This window comes from Lacerta agilis, chromosome 12 (assembly GCF_009819535.1).
Source record: "Lacerta agilis isolate rLacAgi1 chromosome 12, rLacAgi1.pri, whole genome shotgun sequence".
In the NCBI taxonomy this organism is placed as follows: domain Eukaryota; kingdom Metazoa; phylum Chordata; class Lepidosauria; order Squamata; family Lacertidae; genus Lacerta; species Lacerta agilis.
The window spans coordinates 993460-1015605 of record NC_046323.1 but is presented as its reverse complement, the minus strand read 5'-3'; the positions used below and the strand labels follow the sequence as shown (position 1 = coordinate 1015605).

The 22146-nt window shown below is 45.5% G+C and overlaps 2 protein-coding genes across 2 annotated transcripts in view; both read left to right on the top strand.

Moving 5' to 3' along the window:
- The window catches only part of CNTNAP2 (contactin associated protein 2), a 936385-nt gene that overhangs the window by 825127 nt on the left and 89112 nt on the right, over window positions 1–22146 (top strand). The window lies entirely within an intron of this gene.
- Window positions 11648–12259, top strand: LOC117056165 (39S ribosomal protein L13, mitochondrial-like). The gene has a single exon (XM_033166342.1). The coding sequence runs from the start codon at window positions 11678–11680 to the stop codon at window positions 12215–12217; it is 540 nt and encodes a 179-aa protein (XP_033022233.1). The 5' UTR covers window positions 11648–11677; the 3' UTR covers window positions 12218–12259.

The window sequence follows — 22146 nt, the reverse complement described above, 5'->3', positions numbered from 1 at the left end:
GGGCATGTAACAGCTGTGGTGCACAGAGATTTCTACCGCATTATGGATTAGGTATTGATGACTAAGACTGAACTGGCGACCTAATAATGAAAATCTGTATACTGTATTTCCTAGTGGCTTGAACAATCTAGCTCTCTAGCATCTGTTTCTGGAGTTATTGCTTGGGGATCAAGTGACCATGGGTGCAAGGCAGTAAACACAAATTCCTCCAAAGGTTGCAGAAGAGTTGAACAGAGTGGCAAACTGTCAGTTTATATGATGTCAAACTCCCCAAGAGTTTGTCCTCTTTCCAGATATGCATGGCTAGGATCGAACTGTCCTTTTTATCTGTTTAAAAGGATAGCTTAAATGAAAACAATATTGCTTACTGTGACTGCCAGTACACAAGTTATTCCCCTACTACCAACCCTTGCTGTGACTCTCTTTCTCCCTCACTCACACATAAGTTTATGGGACATATTACCTACAGAATGTTAAGTCAGTACCTATGACCCAGGTGGCGCTGTGGGTTAAACCACAGAGCCTAGGGCTTGCTGATCAGAAGGTCAGCGGTTCGAATCCCTGCGACAGGGGGAGCTCCAGTTGCTTGGTCCCTGCTCCTCCCAACCTAGCAGTTCGAAAGCACGTCAAAGTGCAAGTAGATAAATAGGTACCGCTCTGGCAGGAACGTAAACAGTGTTTCCGTGCGCTGCTCTGGTTTGCCAGAAGCAGCTCAGTCATGCTGGCCACATGACCCGGAAGCTGTACGCCAGCTCCCTCGGCCAGTAAAGCGAGATGAGTGCCGCAGCCCCTGAGTTGGACACAACTGGACCTAGTGGTCAGGGGTCCCTTTACCTTTTTATGTTAATATTGTCTTCCATGAACATGGTTTTAACAGTGAGTCCGTAAGTGACTGTGGAGGCCAATTCTGGATCCACACGTCCTTCCACAGTGGGGACATAGGTTGCTGAGTGGGAGTTGATCATGGTGAGGGTTTGCCAAATGTGCCTCTTACCTTGTTTCTCCGTTTCATCCTGAGTTCAAGCGTCTTCAAAGTCCACAACACCTTTGGTAAAGACTGTTCTCCAATTGGAGTGCTCACAGGCCTGTGTTTCCCAATTGTCGGTGTTTATACTGCATTTTTTAAGATTTGCCTTGAAAGAGTCTTTTGTTGACCACCAACATTATGCTTTCTATTTTTTAAGTTTGAATAGAGTAGTTGCTTTGGAAGACAGTAATCAGGGGAAGTGGCCCTTTGCTTCTGTGAGTGGATGCTGTGGAATCCAGTGTGGAAGTTGATACATAAAATTTCAGCAAACAACTTTTTGGTTTTACATTCAGCCATGATTGGCTGAAAGTGTACCCTCTGTGTGATGCATTTTATTTAGAGTATTTAGTTCCTTTTTAGGGCTGTGCCCTCACAAAAGAACCTACGAGCAAGAGCAAGATATTAAGAAACATATAGAATATTTCAAGAAGCTGCTTGGCTTCACCCAAGCTTCTGACAATCCCAGTTAAAGGCTCTATTGAAGACAATGCTTGCCTAAATATATGTACAGTTGGTGCAAGGCCCAAATCCACAGGGAGTTCCACAGTTTTGGGCCACTGCTGAGAAGGCAATTCTCTCGTGTAGACCAACCTAACCCATATTACTGGTGGATGGCAGAAGGAGCCCTGAAGCAGGTCTTGGTGTACAAGCAGAGTTAGGTGGGTGAAGAGGATCCTTCAAATATCCAGATCTCAAGCCATTTAGTGCTTTAAAGGATGGGCCCAGAAGCTCACAGACACCTAATGGAGCTGGCACAGAACTGGAGCTATTCTTTTCGTCTTCCTGCCTGTGCTTCCAGCATCTAGCCACTTGCACTTTCTGAACCATACATACTCAGAGGGAGCCCCACATAAAGGGCATTGCAGGTAAAAGTGCAGGGGTAACTGAGGCGAGGTCCAACTGCTCCACACAGGCCTGATGAAGGGACTTCGAGTCTGCCTTTTGAATCGGAGGGAGATGGGAAGCTTTAAGGTGCATCATGACACACTTGTTTCTGCAGAAACAGACTAACAGAGACATCCTTCTGGGAACTGTGTACAGAAGATTGCTCACCAAAATAAAAATGTAGCTGAATCATTGAAATGTGTGAAATATGTCAAAGTTCCCAATTTCCATCAGACATCACTTTTATGCCTTGTAGTAATTTAGATAGTGAGTGATCATCTTGGTAGCTTTTGTTCCTAAATGTGTTTAGGCACAAGCATGTGGAAGCAGAAACTTTGATATTTCCATGCCACATGTGAACAAACATAATTTCATTCCTTGCAGCTGTTTTATAATTTGCTGAATAACAGAACTGAAGTCCCTTGGATCTAGTGCAACATTAGCTCACACTCTCTGGGGGGCAGGATTGAATTTTGAGGTCCCCTGAAGCACTTGGCAACACCTGTCATAGAGAACTGGAAGGAATATCTCAGTTTTTCCAGGAGTAATGTTAAGTGGTTTGTGCTACCAGCTGTGAATATACCCTTTTGAATACACTGTATATTGCAATGGTATCTTTTGATGTCCTCCATGTGTTTCATGGCCCAGCAGAACAAATGTACTCTGTGAATTCCAAGCCCAGCAAAGAATTCTCCACATCAATGCAGAAAAAATTGTATCTTACTCACTGAGTGGCAGCTGGTGACTTTTTGAGCTGGTGGCTGCAATTAAAAACAAAACCACTCCCTTTCCTACACCGTGACTTATATAATGTTTATAAAGGAAAGGGTATCATTGAACATGCACAGAGTGCCGTGGTCTACCCACTGAGAAACATCTACTGGTGAGGGCTTCCGGCTGGAGAAATGGCGAACTAAGATGTTGTCTGCTGGCAGTGATGAGAGATGGTCAGGATAGAAATCTGATTACCTAACTCCCCTTTGGACGAGAGAAGTCAAAGAGCAAAACCTCAGATGCTCTGAAGAAGACATTTGTCATTGTATCGGGGAAAAGATAAATTTCCAGGAAGGGCACCCTCCTTCTCTGAGGAAGAGGCAAGCTCTCCCAGGTGAGAGCTGGGAGGAATCGCTTCTCTGTATGTGGATTGAAAATTAAGATATAATAGAGGGATATCTCTATCTCTCTGTCATCTATCTATATATCGACTCCCAATGGGCTGGAGTGTGATTCAGCACAGGCCCCTTTCTCTCCCCCGCCCCAAGATGCCTTTGATTCACACTTCCACCATCAGAGAAGGTTGATTTGATTCCTTCCCTTGTTCCTGATGTAGATCTTGCCTCAGCCCTTCTTCTCTGGTGGGAGGGAGGCACCGTGTTGTAGTTCATCTCAGGTGCAAAAATGTCTTGCGCTGGATCTGCGAACCACTCACCATTCTTGGATTCATGTATTTCAATTATCCAAGAGCAAGGCTCTGCCTTACACGTATTCCTCCCTCAAAACAAAAGCTGCTTCTTTGCCTAATATGGAATAAACTTATTATGTCAGCTGTATGGACAAAGCTAATTCTTTAATTGTAGCCACAACTCAGTTACTTAGCATTATAACTTATTTGCAAGAAGTGGCAGCAGCTCCTTGTCTATTGCAAAGTCTAATCCCCCCCCCCATAAAAAGCTTTTTGGAAGTATTTTGCACAAAAGCTTTTCTGCTCAAAGCTTCTAAATTCTTCCTGAAAACAAAAGGAGGGCATAACAAGAAAGGTGCTTTTCACTCTTGCCTTTGTTTAGCTACCATAATTTAAATGTGGCTGTATTACATGAAATTCAATCAAGTCATGTCAGAGTTGGTATCCAGTTGCTTAAGATTGTCAGGTACATTGCCAGAATTACTTTGCTGGTAGTAACCCTTCTGAGCAGCTGAATAGTCTGTTTTCAGTTGTGGAAGTAATTTATTTTAGAAGCAGCATAAGGAAGCTCTTAATATAGTATGTTATTCTCGTAATGGTATGCTAGATAAAGCACTCAGACATGACCCCCTCCCCACCCATATGCTGTCTGTCAAAGGATTCAGAATTCTTGCAACTGCAAGTCTTCTGTGAAATACAGCAAAAATCTACAGAAATGTGCAAAATGTGTAATCTCACATGCAGTTAGGCTGTTAAATCCCATTTATTATTACAATCGTACCTCGGGTTACGTATGCTTCGGGTTACGTACTCCCGTAACCCAGAAGTGTAACCCGCTGCGCGCGCGATCCGCACATACACAGAAGCATTCTGCACATTTCGCGCATGCGCAAAACGTGTTGTTCGGGTTACGTACAGCGACCCAGAACCAATTAAGTACGTAACCTGAGGTACGACAGTACTATTCTTATTATTGATTAAATTTATATACCGCCATTCATCCAAAGATCACAGGATGGTTTACAGTACATAAACTCAAAATACATAGCTTAACAACAGGCTACACCAAAGCTTGCCTAGCCACACTCCCCTCTGTGCCAGAAAAGGGCTCTGGCCTCAGCCTTCAGCAATGAATTCCTCATTGAAACTTGAGGCACCTTGGCACATAGGTTGTAGTTTCTCTGCTCTTTTTCACAGATTCCATCCTACTGCAAATACCTTTTGCATTTCTCTGTCCATGAAAAGTTGTGAAATAAATCTAGGTGCACCACAGCTGATAACAGTTCCAACTTTTTTCTGTATTGATTTTTAAATGTTGTATTTCAGTATAAATTTCCCCAAGTGATCTACAGTATTGTGTTTTATCTTCAGTTGATTTTTTAAAAGTTGCTCAGATCACATTTGAAACTTTTTTGAACTGAATGAAATGCAGGATCAGTTCTGTTGGTTTCTTATACAAAGATGGACACCCCGCATTCCACTTGAATTCTGGTGAATTTTCGGAGGTGGTAGAATAGACTCCACAAGTGTCCTATCTTGAAATATGTTCAGTTACTGCACTCAATGTGACATAAATATATTGCCTTTTCTCACAAGGAAGGTTCCCAATCCAGGCATGTCCAACTTCTAGTCAGGTGCCATTTACTATCCAGTATCAAAAATGAGTGCTCACTGGAAGGACAGATCCTGAAGTTGAGGCTCCAGTACTTTGGCCACCTCATGAGAAGAGAAGACTCCCTGGAAAAGACCCTGATGTTGGGAAAGATGGAGGGCACAAGGAGAAGGGGACGACAGGGGATGAGATGGTTGGACACTGTTCTCGAAGCTACTAACATGAGTTTGGCCAAACTGCGGGAGGCAGTGGAGGATAGGCGTGCCTGGCGTGCTCTGGTCCAGGGGGTCACGAAGAGTCGGACACGTCTGAACGACTGAACAAATCAAAAACTGGCAGTGATGTACCACACTCTCCCATTGTCATTCTTCAACTTAAGCATATAATATTTGGCTGAGCTTATGAGAAAAATAATAACAAATGGTAGTTGCTTCCACAAAACCTGAAACATTCATTATAAATCAATATAAAATTTCTGTGGCCTATGGAAATTTCCCCCCTTTTTCTGACAAATGCCAAAGAAAGCACTATTTTGTCTATACATGTGGTGGGCTCATTGCAGGCAGGGGCCCTTCCATTCCTCCTCCAAGACGTTGACAGCTCAGCATTGTCTGTGGAGATGAATTAACTAAGACCCACTTGGCAGAGGAGTCAGGTGCCTGCTGCAGGTATCTCTCAAGGGCCATTTCCACCGAGATCCTCAGGATGGTGGGATCCCTGCAGACTCGCTTGCCAATGCCCCCCAGAGGGAGAAAAAGGGGGGATCTTTCAATGTCAGAAGTGGATCCAGAGCGATCCGCTTCCTCCTCCTAACTCGTTGCCGGGCTCCAACCCCGAGGCTTCGCTCACCTGCTTTCCCTACAGTAGCTGGCAGAGGAGGAGGAGGGGGAGGCACCTACTCCGTCCCTCCTTCCGCCCGTCAAAGGGAGCCACACAGATAATGCTTTGCTGGTCCCGATCCCACGGGCAAAGGAAGAGGAGTGTGGGGGGAGCGCACCGCCCCGAACTGCTCTCTGCCCCCCCCCCCCAGTGCCGGAGCATGAAGCTCCACCACTGCCCGATCCCACCTTCCCCACTTCCCTCTCTGTCAAAGGGAGCAACGCAGATGATGTTTCGCTGGTCCTGATCCCGCCTTCCCTCGACAGCCGCCCCCTTCCCCAATGGGGAAAGCCACGCTAAGTCCGCCTCCTCTCTTCCATCGCGCAGACCTCTCCGCAGCTCCCTCACGCTGCCTGCTTCTCATTGCTGCCTCCACCATTTCCCGCGCTCCAGCCTCACGCACATATCAGCCCCCCCCCCCCGATTGTTGACTGGGACTGGTTGCTAGAACAGCTCCATGGGCTAACAGTCTGTTTCCAGGCACAATTCAGTGCTGACTAGGACTATAAAGCCCTGCATCATGGCTTAGGTCCAAGCTATCTGGGAGATTTTATTCCCTCACGTGAACCTGCCCACAGTGGCGTAGCGAGCTGCTTTGCCGCCCGGGGCATGCGCAGTCCACCCAAGATGGCAGGCGTGATCGGCCGGCACCCCTTCCATCCGGTGCAGCAACTTTTAAGGCTGCAGCGCGCGAACAGCAGCACAGACACTGTGCTGCTGTTTGCGCATTGCAGCCTTTTAAAAGTTGCTGTGCTGCCGGCGTCGATTGCGGGGGTGGGGGCTGCCCCCAGAGTGTCACCCCCCAGGGCGGTACCCGGGGCGGACCACCCCCCCTGCCCCCTTGCTCCGCCCCTGCCTGCCCAGACTCTGAAGTCTGCAGGTCTTCTTGGTGGCTGCTCCCAGGCAACTTTGGAACTCCCTCCCTAGAGAAGCTAGACCAGCTCCCTTCTTGTTGTCCTTCCTCCAGCAGGTGAAGATCTTATGTTCCAGCAGGTGAACATCAGGCTTTGGGGAACTGACTGTTTTCAATGAAAGGGCTCATACCATACTGTTTTTATTGCAGTTATTTGTATGGTTTTAATAGATGTGTGTATGTAGTGTTAATTATATCATTGTTTCATGGGTTTTTAAAATGATTTTTCCCAATGTTTTGAGTTGTTCTTGTTTCTGTATGTAAGTAGGGTTGCCATGTGTCTGGTTTTCCCCAGACATGTTCTCTTTTTCAGGGTTTGAATTTCTGTCTGGGTGGATTTTTAAATTTGGCAAAATGTCCAGGTTTGTTTTGCTTTTTGTTTTTTTGGTACCATTTGTATCATAGTTAGGGACTGATCCAGGGGCTGGGAGAGGAGGAAAGAGGCAGGGGCAGGTAGCAAAGTGAAGCAGCAACGGGGCATTTCCCTGCGACACTCCAGTGCCCTGCGCCAGTCACTCGGGCGCAGGAGGAGGAAGGCACTAGGTAGCAGCAGCAGCACAGCGAGTTACCTCCTCAGCCCTTTACTGTGAAATGAAACCATAATAAGTCACCTCTGGCCCCGAGGGGCAAATGGGAATGACCTGGAAAACTTCTCTGTGCACCATCTGGCTTCAGGGAAAGGGCCAGTGGAGAGTGAGAGGCGTGGTGGCTGGGCAAGTGGGCAGGCATCTGAGGGGCGCACTCTGCACTCGGGCTGTTGTGGCGAGTGGCTGTGCCAGCTGTGAGGGAGATGGACAAGTGGAGTGGGGGGAGAAAACAGGGTGGCACGCCTAGAGTGGCTGCCCAGCACTTTTTCCAACAATAAAACTGCTAGCACATTTGCAAAGCTAAGGAGGGTCCGCTGTGGTTTCAAGTGGGATGGGGGGCCCTGCCTTGAGTTTCCTGCATTGCAGTGGGTTGGACTAGGTGACTCTACAATTCTGAGATAGATAGATAGAGAGATAGATAGAGATAGAGATAGAGATAGAGAGAGAGAGAGAGAGAGAGAGAGAGAGATGGGTGGATAGATAGATAGACAGACAGACAGACAGACAGACGTGTGTGTGTGTGTTGATACTGTAATACAACAAATACTAATATGAATAAAATAGAATGTTTAGTCTCTTATTCTCCTTGGGATTAATCAATTAAATTAATGAGCCAACGTGGAATGTGGGGGGGTCCAGCAAAATCTTTCTGGCTTGATTTTCCTGCTGTGAAAGCTATTTTTTCTTTGTTAATTTGAAGCTGAATGACAGAAAGCCACATTCTTCATAACTAATGAGATTATTTTAAAGCACTTTATCATACTAAAACACCTACAAGAAGCCATCCCACATTTATAAAGATAATCCAGTAATTCATAACAGCATTTAATTGCTCTCATAATAGAAATTTGTAACATTTATGGAAACAAATTTGCTTACATTGAATGTTGATTAAATCTTCAGAGCTAGGGTGGTGGATAGCAGATAGAATATTAGACTTGGACTCAGGAGACCTCGGTTCAAATAGTTGCTCAGCCATGAAGTTCACTGATTAATTTTGGTTCTTGTTTCTCAGCCTTGCAAGGTGTTATGAGATAAGGCCACATAACCCACCTGAGGAAGGGTAGGAGGCAAACATGATGGTAATATTTTATCGTGCCAACAAATGTGGCAGGCCACACTCTGGACCTTGTTTTCTCAACTGCAGGAAAAGGGTGGTCCGAAAGTGGGGGGTGTTGATCTCACCCTCTTGTCATGCTCAGATTACTTCCTGTTGAAATTTAGGCTTTCAGCACCTTTCCCCCTCTGCAGAGATGGGGGACCTATGAGAATGGTCTGCCCTTGGAGACAATGGTTTTCCAAATGGCTCTGGGGGATTTTCTGGCTGATAGGACAGGCGCTTCTGTCGAAACCCTCGCTGACCTCTGGAGCATCCAAATGGCTCAGGAGGGGGGATTCTTGATTTTAAAAAAAATGTGTGTGTGTGCGTGTGTGTACGTGGGTGGTGCTGTGAGGGACATGGGTGGTGCTGTGGTCTAAACCACTGAGCCTAGGGCTTGCCGATCGGAAGGTCGGCGGTTTGAATCCCCGCGACGGGGTGAGCTCCCATTGCTCGGTCCCAGCTCCTGTCAACCTAGCAGTTCAAAAGCACATCAAAGTGCAAGTAGATAAATAGGTACTGCTGCAGCAGGAAGGTAAACGACGTTTCCGTGCACTGCTCTGGTTTGCCAGAAGTGGCTTTGTCATGCTGGCCACATGACCCGGAAGCTGTACGCCGGCTCCCTCAGCCAGTAAAGCGAGATGAGCACCGCTACCCCAGAGTCGTCTGCGACTGGACTTAATGGTCAGGGGTCCTTTACCTTTACCTGTTTTTGTGTTGTGAACTGCTCTGAGACCTACGGGTGTATGGCGGTATACAAATTTAATGAATAATAAATACTTTCCCTGCCAAAATGAAATATTTCATGCATTTGTGTTGAAGGAATAGCTAACATAGCACATTGTTTTCATATTGTTCATCATCAAGACCTTTGCTTTGTGTAAATTGGTGAACAATATTTACTTTTCTTTAATATTTATTCATTACCATCAGGCTACTCTAGGCAGCTGACTCCAGTAGAATGTGGGGAGGGAGAGAATGGAGAGAAGTAAGTTTTTCTACTGCATCATCTGAGATAAAGACTTTCTCTTTGTAACCCTCCGTTGCTGCATGGGCTTCCGTTGCTCAGGAAAAGGAAGCGAGAAAAGTCAAGAGAGTGCAACAGACAGGGAGCACCAGCAGGAGGAAGCATGCCAAGATTTCAGTGCCCATGCCTTGGTGTGTCACAGCAAGCAAAGGGACTGGGCCATTGTAGCCCTGCCAACGCTTGTGCCTTCAGCAGGGCCAGTTACCATCTCTTCCATGCCTTCTATCAACCGTTAAATGTTTCCATGCCTCGTGGCTTCCCTGGGCCTGTTGGCTGCAGGTCCCTGCCTCCTTCTCTAGGCCCCTGCTTTGTCCATTTCCCTTCCTGCTTCCTTCTGCCTATTCTGTCCCTCTCTGGTTCAGAGCAACGCAGATAATGGCACACAGCCTATGTACAAGAACATGAGTCGCACCCTCTTCCCACACAAAGGCTTCATTCTCATTCCCACAAACTGCTCAGCTCAGAATAACAGGCTGTAAAGAAGAGAACTGGGCTGGCTTAGCACAGCTTAAATCCATGCTGGCTGCTCATAGTAAAAATGCCCACTCTAGAAGCCTGTGGGCCCTGGTGTATGGGAACATCAGTCACCATGCATCAAGTCCTCAGGGCAGCGCTCATGGTCAAGTAGCGACAAGCCCCATTAATACTTGGAAGGGACGGAGCCTCCAGGCCTGTATTTGCTTCCTGGGTCTTCAGCGGACGTTGCAAAAGGGCCTGCCTTGCTCTGCACTTTGCTGTAGTGACTCCCCAAGTGTTTCAAGATGAAACTGTTCCAGCACAACGCCAATTTAAGGAGGTGTGTACATTTCCTGCAAAATATTATCTCTGCTTAGTCCAGCAAACAACCCAACTGATTATTTCAGGGTTTATTTATTTAGGTGCACCTTCCCAAAGACACACAATGGGCTTTTGCGGTTCATTCTGTCCCCCCATATCTCTCTCTCTCTCTCTCTCTCTCTCTCTCTCTCTCTCTGCTGCCACGAAAGTGAAATTTGCCTTGTCATCCAGGAAACAGGAGACTACTCCACCTCCACTCCTCAGGCTGTGCTCTGAAATTCCATTGGTGGAGATAAATCACATGAGTCTCATACCTGAGCTCTTTTTGAAGCACTTGGAATAGGAGCAAAGTTGTCAGCATTGTTGAAGGATGGGCAGTGACAAAGCAGCAGTGAAAGTCACAATGAGTTACTATATTTTATAAACAGCATATCCACTTCAGGCGAAATACTGACACATTGAAAATTAATGGGACCTTCACTATTAAATTTAATGAAGTCAAATATTTACCCAAGCCATTATTTTCTTTCCCTCTTGGAGTTCCAACTAACTGGCTCAGTTGAAACTGTTTACCACATTCCTCAGATGCTTTCACAACTGTCTTAAAGCACTTTCCCTTTTTTCATGCTTCAGCACTCATTGCACACACACTCAAGATATTTTGATGCTCTTCATCTTGGCACCATTCTCCTTGTTCTGTGCCCTGGCTGTCGTTGGGCACACTTGGCCATGGCAACCTATGTCATATTGTCCGTGATGCCACATGGCTATGGCTGATGTTACGGTGATGAGCCTGTGGACACTCAGAATCAAAAACCAGGAGGCCTAAGCAGCTAATAAGTTTACCCAGCAGTGTGAATGCATGATGCCAGGAGAGGTTAAAGAGGGAGGGAAATGGTGCCCAGAGGGGGTGGGACAAACATTTAATATGGCAAGCAAATAAAAAAGCACTTAACAACTTCACAATAATGCAAATTTTTAATGTGGTTAGGGTTACTTGGGGGAAGGTGATGACTACTGATATTAGAGAATATTTTGTGTACCCCCTAGTAATAATATTCCTGCATTTTGTTTAGTGCTATGGAGGAAATCTTTAGTTCATCATTGACATTAGACTGTAACTCCAACATCTGTTGCTGCTGTCAGGGACTGGGCAGAGGAGGAATGCTGTATTTTAGTATTGTTATCATTTGTGTATTGTTAGCAACAGTTTCACGTTTTAAACTTCCACGTCCAAGCATTTTTGGCTTTTTGTCCTGCAAACTTCCCTGCAAAAACTCGCTCTGTACCACTGATGGCAATCCACAGAAAACCCAAATTTCCATTTGTTCTGAATCAGCATTAAAGAGCAGGTTCTTTAGGGGAAGGCAGTGGGGTGGGGGGCAAGTGTAGATGAGCCCTTAATCACTGGCCATTTTTGTTTCATAAAAGTTGCTTGGACGGCTAGGCCTCAGCCTCCGGGAGCCGCCATGGCCAGCTTCACCAAGGCCACGCAGCAATGGGCCACATTTGCTCAAGCCTGGTATCTTATAGATGCGAAGATGCAACCGCCAGGAAAAATTGCAGCCATCACTGCCATCAGACTTCAAGGGAAGCATAAGCCTGTATACCATGCACTAAGTGACCTTGGAGATCATGTTGTCATAATAAACACAAGGCACATTGCTTTTTCCGGTAACAAATGGGAGCAGAAGGTGTATTCATCACATACTGGATACCCTGGTGGCTTCAGACAGGTGACAGCAGCTCAGCTTCATCTAAGGGACTCAACTGCAATTGTAAAACTGGCTACGTATGGCATGCTCCCCAAAAACCTTCTCAGAAGAACTATGATGCAAAGGCTGCATATCTTTGCAGATTATGTTATCCCCGAAGAAATGCGCAAGAATCTTGTAGACGTGCTTCCGCAGCCACGCAAAGTGCCCAAGAGGCTTGACGAATATACGCAAGAGGAAATCGACGCTTTCCCAAGGCTCTGGAATCCACCTAAAGATTTTCGACCAGTGTAGCAGGAAGAGTGTGGAAGAATGGGAACAGGAGCCTACATACTTCGTCTTCTAGAAGATAAAAGCCACCCAGCATTTCACAGTTGAGTGAATTGCATAATGCTTTAATTGTCTGCTCTAAAGCAAACTTGATTTTTTTCAGGTATAGGGCAGTATTACTTCATTTGTTTGGTAATCCCCTTTCTCTTCTGTGGACGGGGGAACAGGGCTGACAATAAAAATACTTTTCTGAAATTAAAAATAAAATAAAATAAAATAAAAGTTATGGTTGTTAGTAGTAAGCGACCCTATTAACCTCTATTAACCCTATTAACCCTATTAACCAGCTTGAGGAGCTGGACCACCCAAAAGCAGTTTGCATATGAGGATGTCTTGACATCCCCTCACAGTGCTGGGAACCCTCTTCAGCTCAGGGGGCCACCCAATTGCCATGGAAGGGAGCAGCAGCGTCAAAGCTGTTGGCATCCAGTCCTCAAGCAACTTGGCCAGGTAGGAGCCATCCTTGCCTGAATTGCTATGGTGGGGACAAGAAGGAAGGGTTGGCCAGCCAGGCCAAGGCAAGGAAAGTCTAGAGTCCCCTCTCTACCTCAACAGGGCTGGCCACTGTGTTCCTGATGGGAGGCAGAGCTGAAAGGAGAAGAAGGAAGCAAGTGGAATTCAAGAGTCAAGGCTTTTGCTGGATCCAGCCTTTGCATGCCTCTTTCTCCCACTGTGTCATTGTCAGGGCAGGATGCTGTTTGCCACCCCTCAACCTGCCTCCTGGGCACCTGCCCCCTCTCAACCGCCTCAATCGGGGCCTGAATTGGCATGACAAAAGTGGAATTATTAGGAAGCACATACCTGCCTAATGTGCCACTTTAGCTAAGCAGTTTTGAGGGCAAACTTGCATCTGAACCTTCTTATTGTACAAGAGGCTGGAATGTAGTGAAGGTCTTTTTTCTGCTGGAGACACAAAATGACAAGAGCTTAGAATTCAATTTATTCTGAATTGAGTAGAACAGTGTGGCTCCAAGGGTAGCATAGATGGGTCTCATCATGGTTCCACTGAAGACCACAGTAACCTTTCAGTAGGCAGTAAGTGAGAAATATGAGTGTGCCATGGCATTCAAGATGTAAATTCTGAATTGAAGACTATAATGTATGTTGATCCTAAAATAAATGTCAAGTTGTCCCTGTTTGTGTATGAAAGCTTTAAGCTTTTGACAGATGCAAGAAGTGATAACCTCAATGGGTCATGCAGAGAAGAGGGAGGGGAAGTGTTTTTTACAAAGTGAGGTCAAAGTGTCAAGCAATGCAAGCTAAAATATGTCGCATCACAATGCAGAGCACAGCGCTGCAAATGCAGTGCTAACAACATTTATCCTTTCTGAACAGATGTTGCCAGGTGAAAAAATGCATTCCACAGAGGGCCTCCTTTTTGGCTGGTGTCTCAGTCCACAGGTGTGATCAGCAGGGGGAAATAGAATTACAAAAGGAAATGCAAGCCCATGATGACCTTGGCTCCACAGTGAAGGCCTCATGAAATGTGATGGGTAGCTCTGGAATTCTTCCACCTAGCTCTTGTTTTTATCAACGAAAAGCAAGCACACAGGAGCTTGAAGTCAGGCATGGAGATTTAGTGTGGGAGGAAGAGCTGCTCAGTCTTTTCTCTTCCTGCCATTTTCCCACTCAAAAATGTTACAGATATATCTGCCCACCATTGCACAAACACACACTGGGGTGGCTGATCTTCTGTCTTGCTTCTTCCATTCAACTGGAGGCAGGCTACTGGTAACCCAAATTCATGCCCTCATTTCTGTCTCAGTATCCTTGGATGATGGTGGAACCAAAATTACATGAGAGTACCAAATGTTGTGATCCACAGCTAATGCCTGGATCATCCCAGCCATTGCCTAAAGATGAAATGTGTGACTGAATTCTAATCCTGTGAAATTACCAGATCTGGCACTTCAGGGCCGGCCCAAGATACTTTGGCACCTGAGACGGACCCCAAAATGGTGCCCCACTGCCTTCCAGGAAAGAAGGGGTGAGAGAAGAACTACATCAGGAACAAGGACGGGAGAATCATAGAATCATAGAGTTGGAAGAGACCACAAGGGCCATCCAGTCCAACCCCCTGCCAAGCAGGAAACACCATCAAAGCATTCCTGACAGATGGCTGTCAAGCCTCTGCTTAAAGACCTCCAAAGAAGGAGACTCCACCACACAAATATCTATATCAAGATCTGCTGCCCCTGTAGATCCTGCCACCTGAGGCAGTCGCCTCCCCTTCCCTCATGGGTCGGCTTGTCCTGCTATGCTGACACTTGCACTGAATGGTGAGAGCTTTCATCACCGGTTGCCTGACCAGATGCAAACAATGTAGCTCATGCTGATTAACACTCTTATGAAGCTGTTGAGTGCTACTACCAGGACCTTTACGGCACAGTCTTGCGATATGCAGGTGACACCCAGCTCCATTTCCCCCTGTCATCTGGATCAGCGGAAATCACGCAAGTGTGGGGCTGTTGCTTGGAGATTGGATGTGGGCCCATTACTAAATCTGAATCTCAATAAGATGGAGGTGCCATTGAACAGTGGTTCTCAGATTTGGGAATTGGGTAGAAAGTTTGTTCTGGTTGGGATTGCAGTTCTCCCAGAGGAAGCAGGTACAGAGATTTGGTGTACTTCTGAATCCAGTCTTGTCACTGGATTCTCAAGTTGCATTATGGAGTGCCTAGTCAGTGTTTCTCAAACTTGAGTTCCCAGCTGCTGTTGGACTGCAATGCCCATCACTCCTGACGACTAGACCTGCTAGCTAGGAATGATGGGAGTTGCAGCCCAACAACAGCTGGGGACCCAAGCTTGAGAAACACTGGTAGATCCATAAGTATTTTTATACCATTTTATCCATTGTTATATGTGTATGTTTATGTTCTGGTTACATAAAAGAAACCTGGATTGTATATGCAGACAATATTATTTACATATAATAATGCACACAACATGTGAGAATTGTGTGTAGTTTTAGCAGAACTGGTTAAAAAAGGAATTAGATGGGAATTAGAAAGAAAATCTACACAGATAAGCTTGACACTGAGATTTTCAGGCAAGTCATCCCTACTTGGAGCCAAATTCTGTGCCCAGTATAATATTTTGCGCTCTTGCAGAACTGCAACAGGCATACAGCCTTGAATACAGCATACGGTAACTATTAAATATGCCAGCACTAACCTCAGCAGACTTAAGCATCAAACTGCCCTAGATTAGGCATTTAGGTTTCTAATGTAACTTGCTTTAAAGCTTGCCTACATCCCAGCAGGATTCTAAATCCGTTTGTGTCTGTAACAAGACAGATTGGTACTAGAACTGGCGCACTTAGCCAACAGTGCAAAAACAACACAAAAGGAAAAGGGACTCTAAGCCTGCCACATTTCACAGAGTATATGTCTTCAAGACTAATTAGAAATTCTTTATTAAAGCATCTCCTCTGTCTCCTTAAGGGAAATTTATAACTGCCATTAATGAACACTGCTAGAATTTGGAAAGGGCCCACACAATTACATTGCTGAGCTCACCACAACCATTTAAAGAGTCATTGAGGAGGTAAATTTACAAAGGCTGTAGAAATTCACCAAATTAACTCTTCCTAAAGGAATAAATCTGCTGCCTGAAAGAATGTTTAATTCTTTCTGCAATGCACATATGAAAATTTACAGAGGAGGCAAAGTCCTCTTTAGCAAATTAAGACGCTGTCCATCATATGAAGCATAAGGTTGTCCACTGTGGTGGTAAAACATAATTCTGAATAAAATGATACTGGAGTGTCCCATTTCCTTACATATGCACAGTACAGTCATGTGCACAGCAGGATTCACAACACGTCGTATTAATTATGTACCAAAGATGGCAAAAGTGAAAAGGATGGCAAAGTTAGTTGTGTCTTTCTTGGTATGTCAGAATTTACAGTATGATGAATCAGTCAGGAAAAGTAACGAAGGGGGAAACAGCTCTGAGTGACTTTCCAGTGACTTTCCAGGTCTCTAAGGTGCTACTAGAAAGAATTTTCGATTTTGAGTGACTTTCCGTTCAGGTAGTGCCACTTTATTAAGAGGAACACAAACAACTCTGTGTAATCAGGTGGTTTCTTGTGAACACATGCATTGCCTCTAGGACAAGGAAGGGGGGGCCTGTGGGATATTTACTGAGACCTTTCAGGGACACCATAAGTGTACTCATGGACAGACCATTTTGGCAACCCCTGTCGCAGTCGGTGACTTACAGCATGCAAAAATCTACGTGCTACCAACCACTTACCCTTTTCTTTCAAGCTGCATATAGCTGCCCTGAGAGATGGTGACTGAATCAAGAACACTTGCTGAGTTTCATGGCCAAGGAGGAATTAGAAGTTGGGTATCCCCAGGTGCAATCCTATATATGTACACTCCTATATATGTTTACTCAGAAGGAAGCCCTATTGAGCTCAAATGGGGCCTACTCCCAAGTATATGGCTATAGGATTGCAGCTCAAGTCCTAAATTCTATCCCAGGTATTAAGTAGTGGGTGGACATAGCAGACGACACAGTGATTCTCCAAGCAGCTCTCTTTATTCTCAGGCTGGAACAGAACTGAACTGAAGGGCTCAGCCAGCAGACAACTCTCTCTAGCTACCCAATCCATGAATGGCACTCTCCATCCTTCAGTTGCATGTGGACCTGAGTGAGAACTGCAGTCACGGTGGGCAGAGTGAAACTATACACACAACACCCCTAGTGGCCTAGGGTGAGAACTTCAATACATAACACTGTCATGTGACAAAGACGCAGGAGAGCAGAAACAGCTGTTGGAGTCTAACTGCCATAACTGCCATTCTAGTCTGTAACTGTCAGGGGCGGCGCGTCCATTAAGGCAAACTAGGCAATTGCCTAGAGCGCCAAAATGGAGGGGGCGCTGGCCAGCCTGCCCCCCCCACCAGACCTGTCTCTACTATTTGGTTTAGTGGTGTCATGCAACAGGGCGCACGCCCAGCGCACGCCCAACAGGGGCGCCCAGCAGCCGTGTCCAGAAACAGCTGCGCCTGCGCTGCCCGCTGCTCATGTTCGGGGCGGCGAGCGAGGCGCTGCAGCCTGGAGGCAGCCAGCTCCAGGCGCCCAGCCACGGTGCATCATGCCCCCCCCCAGCCAATCCAAGAGGAGGCAGAGAAGCCAAGGCGGGCGGCGGCGGAGAAGGAGTGCATGAGGGGAGCATTGCCATTAGGAAAAGCAGCGCTGGGGCGCGAGGGGAGAAGAAGCCATGTCGGGGGGCGAGGGGCGAGTTTCCCTCAGGAGAAGGGGGGAAGCACTGTGCAGAGAAAAAAGAGGCAGCAGCGGCTGAGAGGGACGTTTCCCCGCCTTTTTTCCCTGACAAGGACTCAGCTGACCCACCACCTCCAAGCAGCTGCTTTTAAATTTTTAAATAGCTCCCCCCACCCTTGGAAGAGGTGAGTCAAGGCTGCTCAGCGTGTTTTGCTCTCACAGCCTCCCAAGCTGGCTGGCTGGCTGCAGAAATGACTTCCGGGGCTAGCTTTGCGGCTGTGTTTGCAAGATTGTGAGAGGCAGGAGCTGTGGGGGTCCTCCCAGGTTTGTTGGTTGTGTGAAAACTTCGACCTCGCTGTGCTTGGGACCAGTGAGAGGCGGGACAAAGAACCCAGAGAGATGTTGTGACCATCTCTGATCCTGCTGGGATTAGTCAATGGCGCTATCTATATCTACGGTATATCTTTTTATTGGATTCCAGCAAAAGACCACACCCTCCTTGACACTCAAACACAGATGTATTCTTCCTATAATACACCTGTGTTTGAAATATGATTGGCGGGGGGGGGGGCCAGAAGGTGATCTCGCCTAGGGCGCAAAAAACCCTAGCCCCGGCCCTGGTAACTGTCTTTCAGTGCTGTGTGAGTTACTTACCTTGACTGTGGTGACTAATTTCTCTCAGAGTGTGTGCCAGTATAGAGAAGAGCCTGTATTCTATATGTGATCTATTTTTAAGAAGAAGTTTATTTTAAGCTTAATAAAAGTTTTTTATTTGTTTCAATGAAAACTCTGCTTAAATAATTCCTGCTGCGCGTCAAACACCAGGAGTATGCGGCCCTCAAAATATCTGGACACTACAACTCCCAGCATTCCTGTTGACTGACCACGGTGCGTGAAGCCGAGAGGAGTTGGAGTCCGGCAACATCTGGGGAGACAAAGACTCTCTCTCCCGGCTTCACCCACCGATTCACACTGACTCTGTTTTTTCACTCATGGCTGCAATCCTGTGCACAATTATTGGGAACTAAATCCCAATGAGTTTAGTAGAACTTCGTTTGAATGAATTCTAGGCTGTATTCTCAAAGTCTAGGAACCTTTTCGTCTTCTTTTTTAAAAGAAGTGGATTGTCAGGAGTCAGTGATACTGGACAGGCTTGGGGTTGGGGAAGCCCAATATTCCCACATTTACTTTATCAAGTAGAAATGCCCACATAGTCCTGTGATTAAACTGTTGGTGCTTCTTTGCTGTTCTTTCCACATTTACACAGACTCAACAGATGGCATTAGGAAGCACCACAACAGATAAACTTTTGTGAAGCTGCTTTGTGATACAGTAATAGATTATCTTGACTCTCCACTATATTTGATTTTCATAAACCCACTCAAGCATCTTGCCACAGTTTCTGAACATGTTTACAATCCATAATTCCTTGATAAAATGGATGCTTCTGTTTCCTCTCATTATTGAATGTGGTTAAGTCAGGATAGAACTGAAGCTAGTCAGGGTAGTCACACTTTGGGCTTCAGACTTTGGGCTTTACTATAACAATTTAATATGCAGGAAAGTAACTATGCAGATGCATAAGAGCAAACCGGCAAACCTATCAGTCTAAATATATTTAGCAGAAGCTTTGTGGCATGTGCTTGGTTCTATTCCAAGGGTCAGCAACCTTTTCCAGCCATGGGCCGGTCCAACGTCCCTCGGACCATGTGGGGGGCCGGACTATATGGGGGGGGGGGGATGAACGAATTCCTATGCCCCACACAGAACCCAGAGATGCATTTTTTTAAATGAAATGACACATTCTACTCATGCAAAAACACGCTGATTCCCGGACCGCCCGTGGGCCGGATTGAGAAGGCGATTGGGCCCCCAGGCCTTAGGTTGACTACCCCTGGTCTATTCTATTCAAGGCTGGAGCTAGGGGGGAACCAATTAGAGCAACTGGCTGGCTCCAATAAACAACTTAAATTTTCTTAAATTGCATAGCAAGCACAATCAATCAATACTTTTACAAAATAGAAAAGAACACTACAAAATCTAAGCCATAACCAAATGAACAGAATCAGAAACAAAAATACCAGGAGGCTGCTATGTGCAGATGGCACAGAAAATGTCCTAATAAATGCAGAGATGCACTATGTAATTCAATAAAAAGAGAAAACAAACATTAAACAAATCCATATCTTAGAGCATACCCTAGGGACTTCCCTGTTGTGTGAAATATTTGTATAAACAATAAAGCTGCACCAGTCACTTAAATTTATGTTTTCACAGCTTTCACTTAAAGAATAGAAGCTTCCTTCTAGAATAGAAAAGCTACTTGTTTTTTTGTTTTTAAATAAAAAACACCTCTTTAGCTCCCATGACTGTGAGCATGGCAGGGTGTTTACAAAGGGTAAGTGCCAAGGGTAGCAAACTTCTGTCTGGGGTGGTGATTCTGCTTGTAGCTTCAGAACCTGTATCCCTGGGCATTTCTGGCAGGAAAGGACATGAGAGTTTTGATCTGGTCTGTGACCCTTGCAGGAAAAAGACCAGCAAGTCTGTTATATGAAAAGTCTGTGCAGATTTTTAAAAGAAAAAAATCTATTTAAAAGCCACATGTTTTCTACATTGGAATCTTTTGTAATATTTTAGAGCTACTACTTTATAAGGTTGTCAAAGGTGGTTCCTGGTCCTTCCAATGCTTAGCAGTTCCCAGAAGCTACAAAGTGCAGCACTTGCCCTGCTTGTTGAACACCTTTAAGTAAAAGGCGCCTGGAAGTATTAGTACATGGTGCCCCTTCCTGGGTAATTGCACAGAGGAGAAGAAGAGGGCTGTGCCCACAGACCTATGGGGGCAGCCAGCCAGCATGTTTTCTCCTCATCCAAGGAGGCTGTACTGGTCACCACAGCAAGACCAGCACTCTACCAACTACAACAGCTGGAAGGTTGCTGAGAAATTGCCATGAAGTAGTACTATGCTTTTTTCACAATTTAAAATAAATGTTCATTTCAAAACAAATGTATTGAGAGTGCTGAAAAGGAAACCTTAAACAGTTTTCTTACCATTATAATTTGCATTGTGAACAGAAGCCCAGAGTGGACAAATAATTGTCTATGAGAATATGGTGCAGATCTAACATTTACTAGTAATAGGATTTGAGGGGGAATGTTAAGGTGTTAATGGATATTATGTGTAACTCAATACATGTGGTGTATTAACTGCATCCAGCAGAGTTTTTCAGCTGCAGAAATGCTGGTGTAATAAAACATGTTATTTTCCTCACTTAGACAGGCGTGATCCACAAACAATGCTCAAGGCTATAATTTTAAACTCTATCCTAAGCCTTGGTCTTGCCATCAGATAAATGCAAGCAGATTTCAGTGGGATTCAAGGTTTCCAATACTTTGGGGAAAGGCAGGTGGTTCATCTGCATATTTGCTCCTTGTAAATGTATGGTGGGAACATCACATTTCCTATGGAATAACACTGGAGATATGTCCCTTAAATCTGCAATTTGGCAACCCCCCTACAATTTTATACAGCTGCAAATATATAACTTTATGGAATCCTTCTTGCACCTTCAGGGACAAAACTAGGTTTTCTTTCACCCGGGTCAGAGACCCAGTTTGGCAGCACACCACACATGCGTTTACATACACATGCATACCTCAACACATTTGTTCTTAAAGGGCATAAAAAGTCCAACTTAGAATCACAGAATTGTGGGGTTGGAAGAGACCTCAAGGGTCACCTGGTGCAACCCCCTGCAATGCACAGATCTCAACTAGATCATATATGACTGTTGGCCATCCAACCTCTGCTTAAAAACCTCCAAGGAAGAAGAGTCCACAACCTCTCGAGGAAGACCATTCCACTGTCAAACAGCTCTTACTGTCAGAAAGCTTTTCTGTATGTTTAGCTGGACTCTCCTTTCTCATAACTTGAGGCCATTGGTTCAAGTCCTACCTTTCAGATCAGCAGAAAATAAGCCTGCTCCACCTTCCATGTGACAGCCCTTCAGATATCACTTCTCAGTCTCCTCTTCTCCAGGCAAAACATCCCCAACTTCCTCAACAGTTCCTCATAAGGCTTGGTTTCTAGAACCTTGATCATCATAGGTGGAATCTAAACACATATAATAAACACTGTGAAAATGCTTTTTATAAGCATTTTGAAAAATATATTGAATTTGCCATAAGCTCACCATCGCCATCTAGTGTCACAATTGTATAATGCACTTAAAACCTATATAGCTGAGTCCTTGGTTACCCTCCTCTGTATACCTTCCAGCTTGTCAACATCCTTCTTAAATTGTGGTGCCCAGAATTAGACACAGTATTCCAGGTGTCCACCCAGCGGACTTCATGGCTGAGTTGGAATTTGAACCCTGGTCTCCCAGGTCCTCATCCAGCACTCTAGCCACTATTCCACACTGGGTCTCAGTAGAGAGCAAAAGGTTAAAGTCTGCATGCATCCCTCCACCAGGTCCTCGTCCCAGTGGGGACCTGGCACCTGCTTCCCCCCTAAAACAATCAGTGCAATGCTAATTTTGTGAATTGTGTCATGTCTACTTTGCTGTTCCAAAAAGAGAGAGCAAACAATGTGGATCTGTGTGTGTATTGCTTTACTTTCTGGAAGCTTGCTTGGCAGTATATTCTGTCACTCAGAGATA

Bases quoted from the DNA above. Each gene is read 5' to 3' on its own strand.
- LOC117056165 (XM_033166342.1), top strand. From the start codon at position 11,678: ATGGCCAGCTTCACCAAGGCCACGCAGCAATGGGCCACATTTGCTCAA.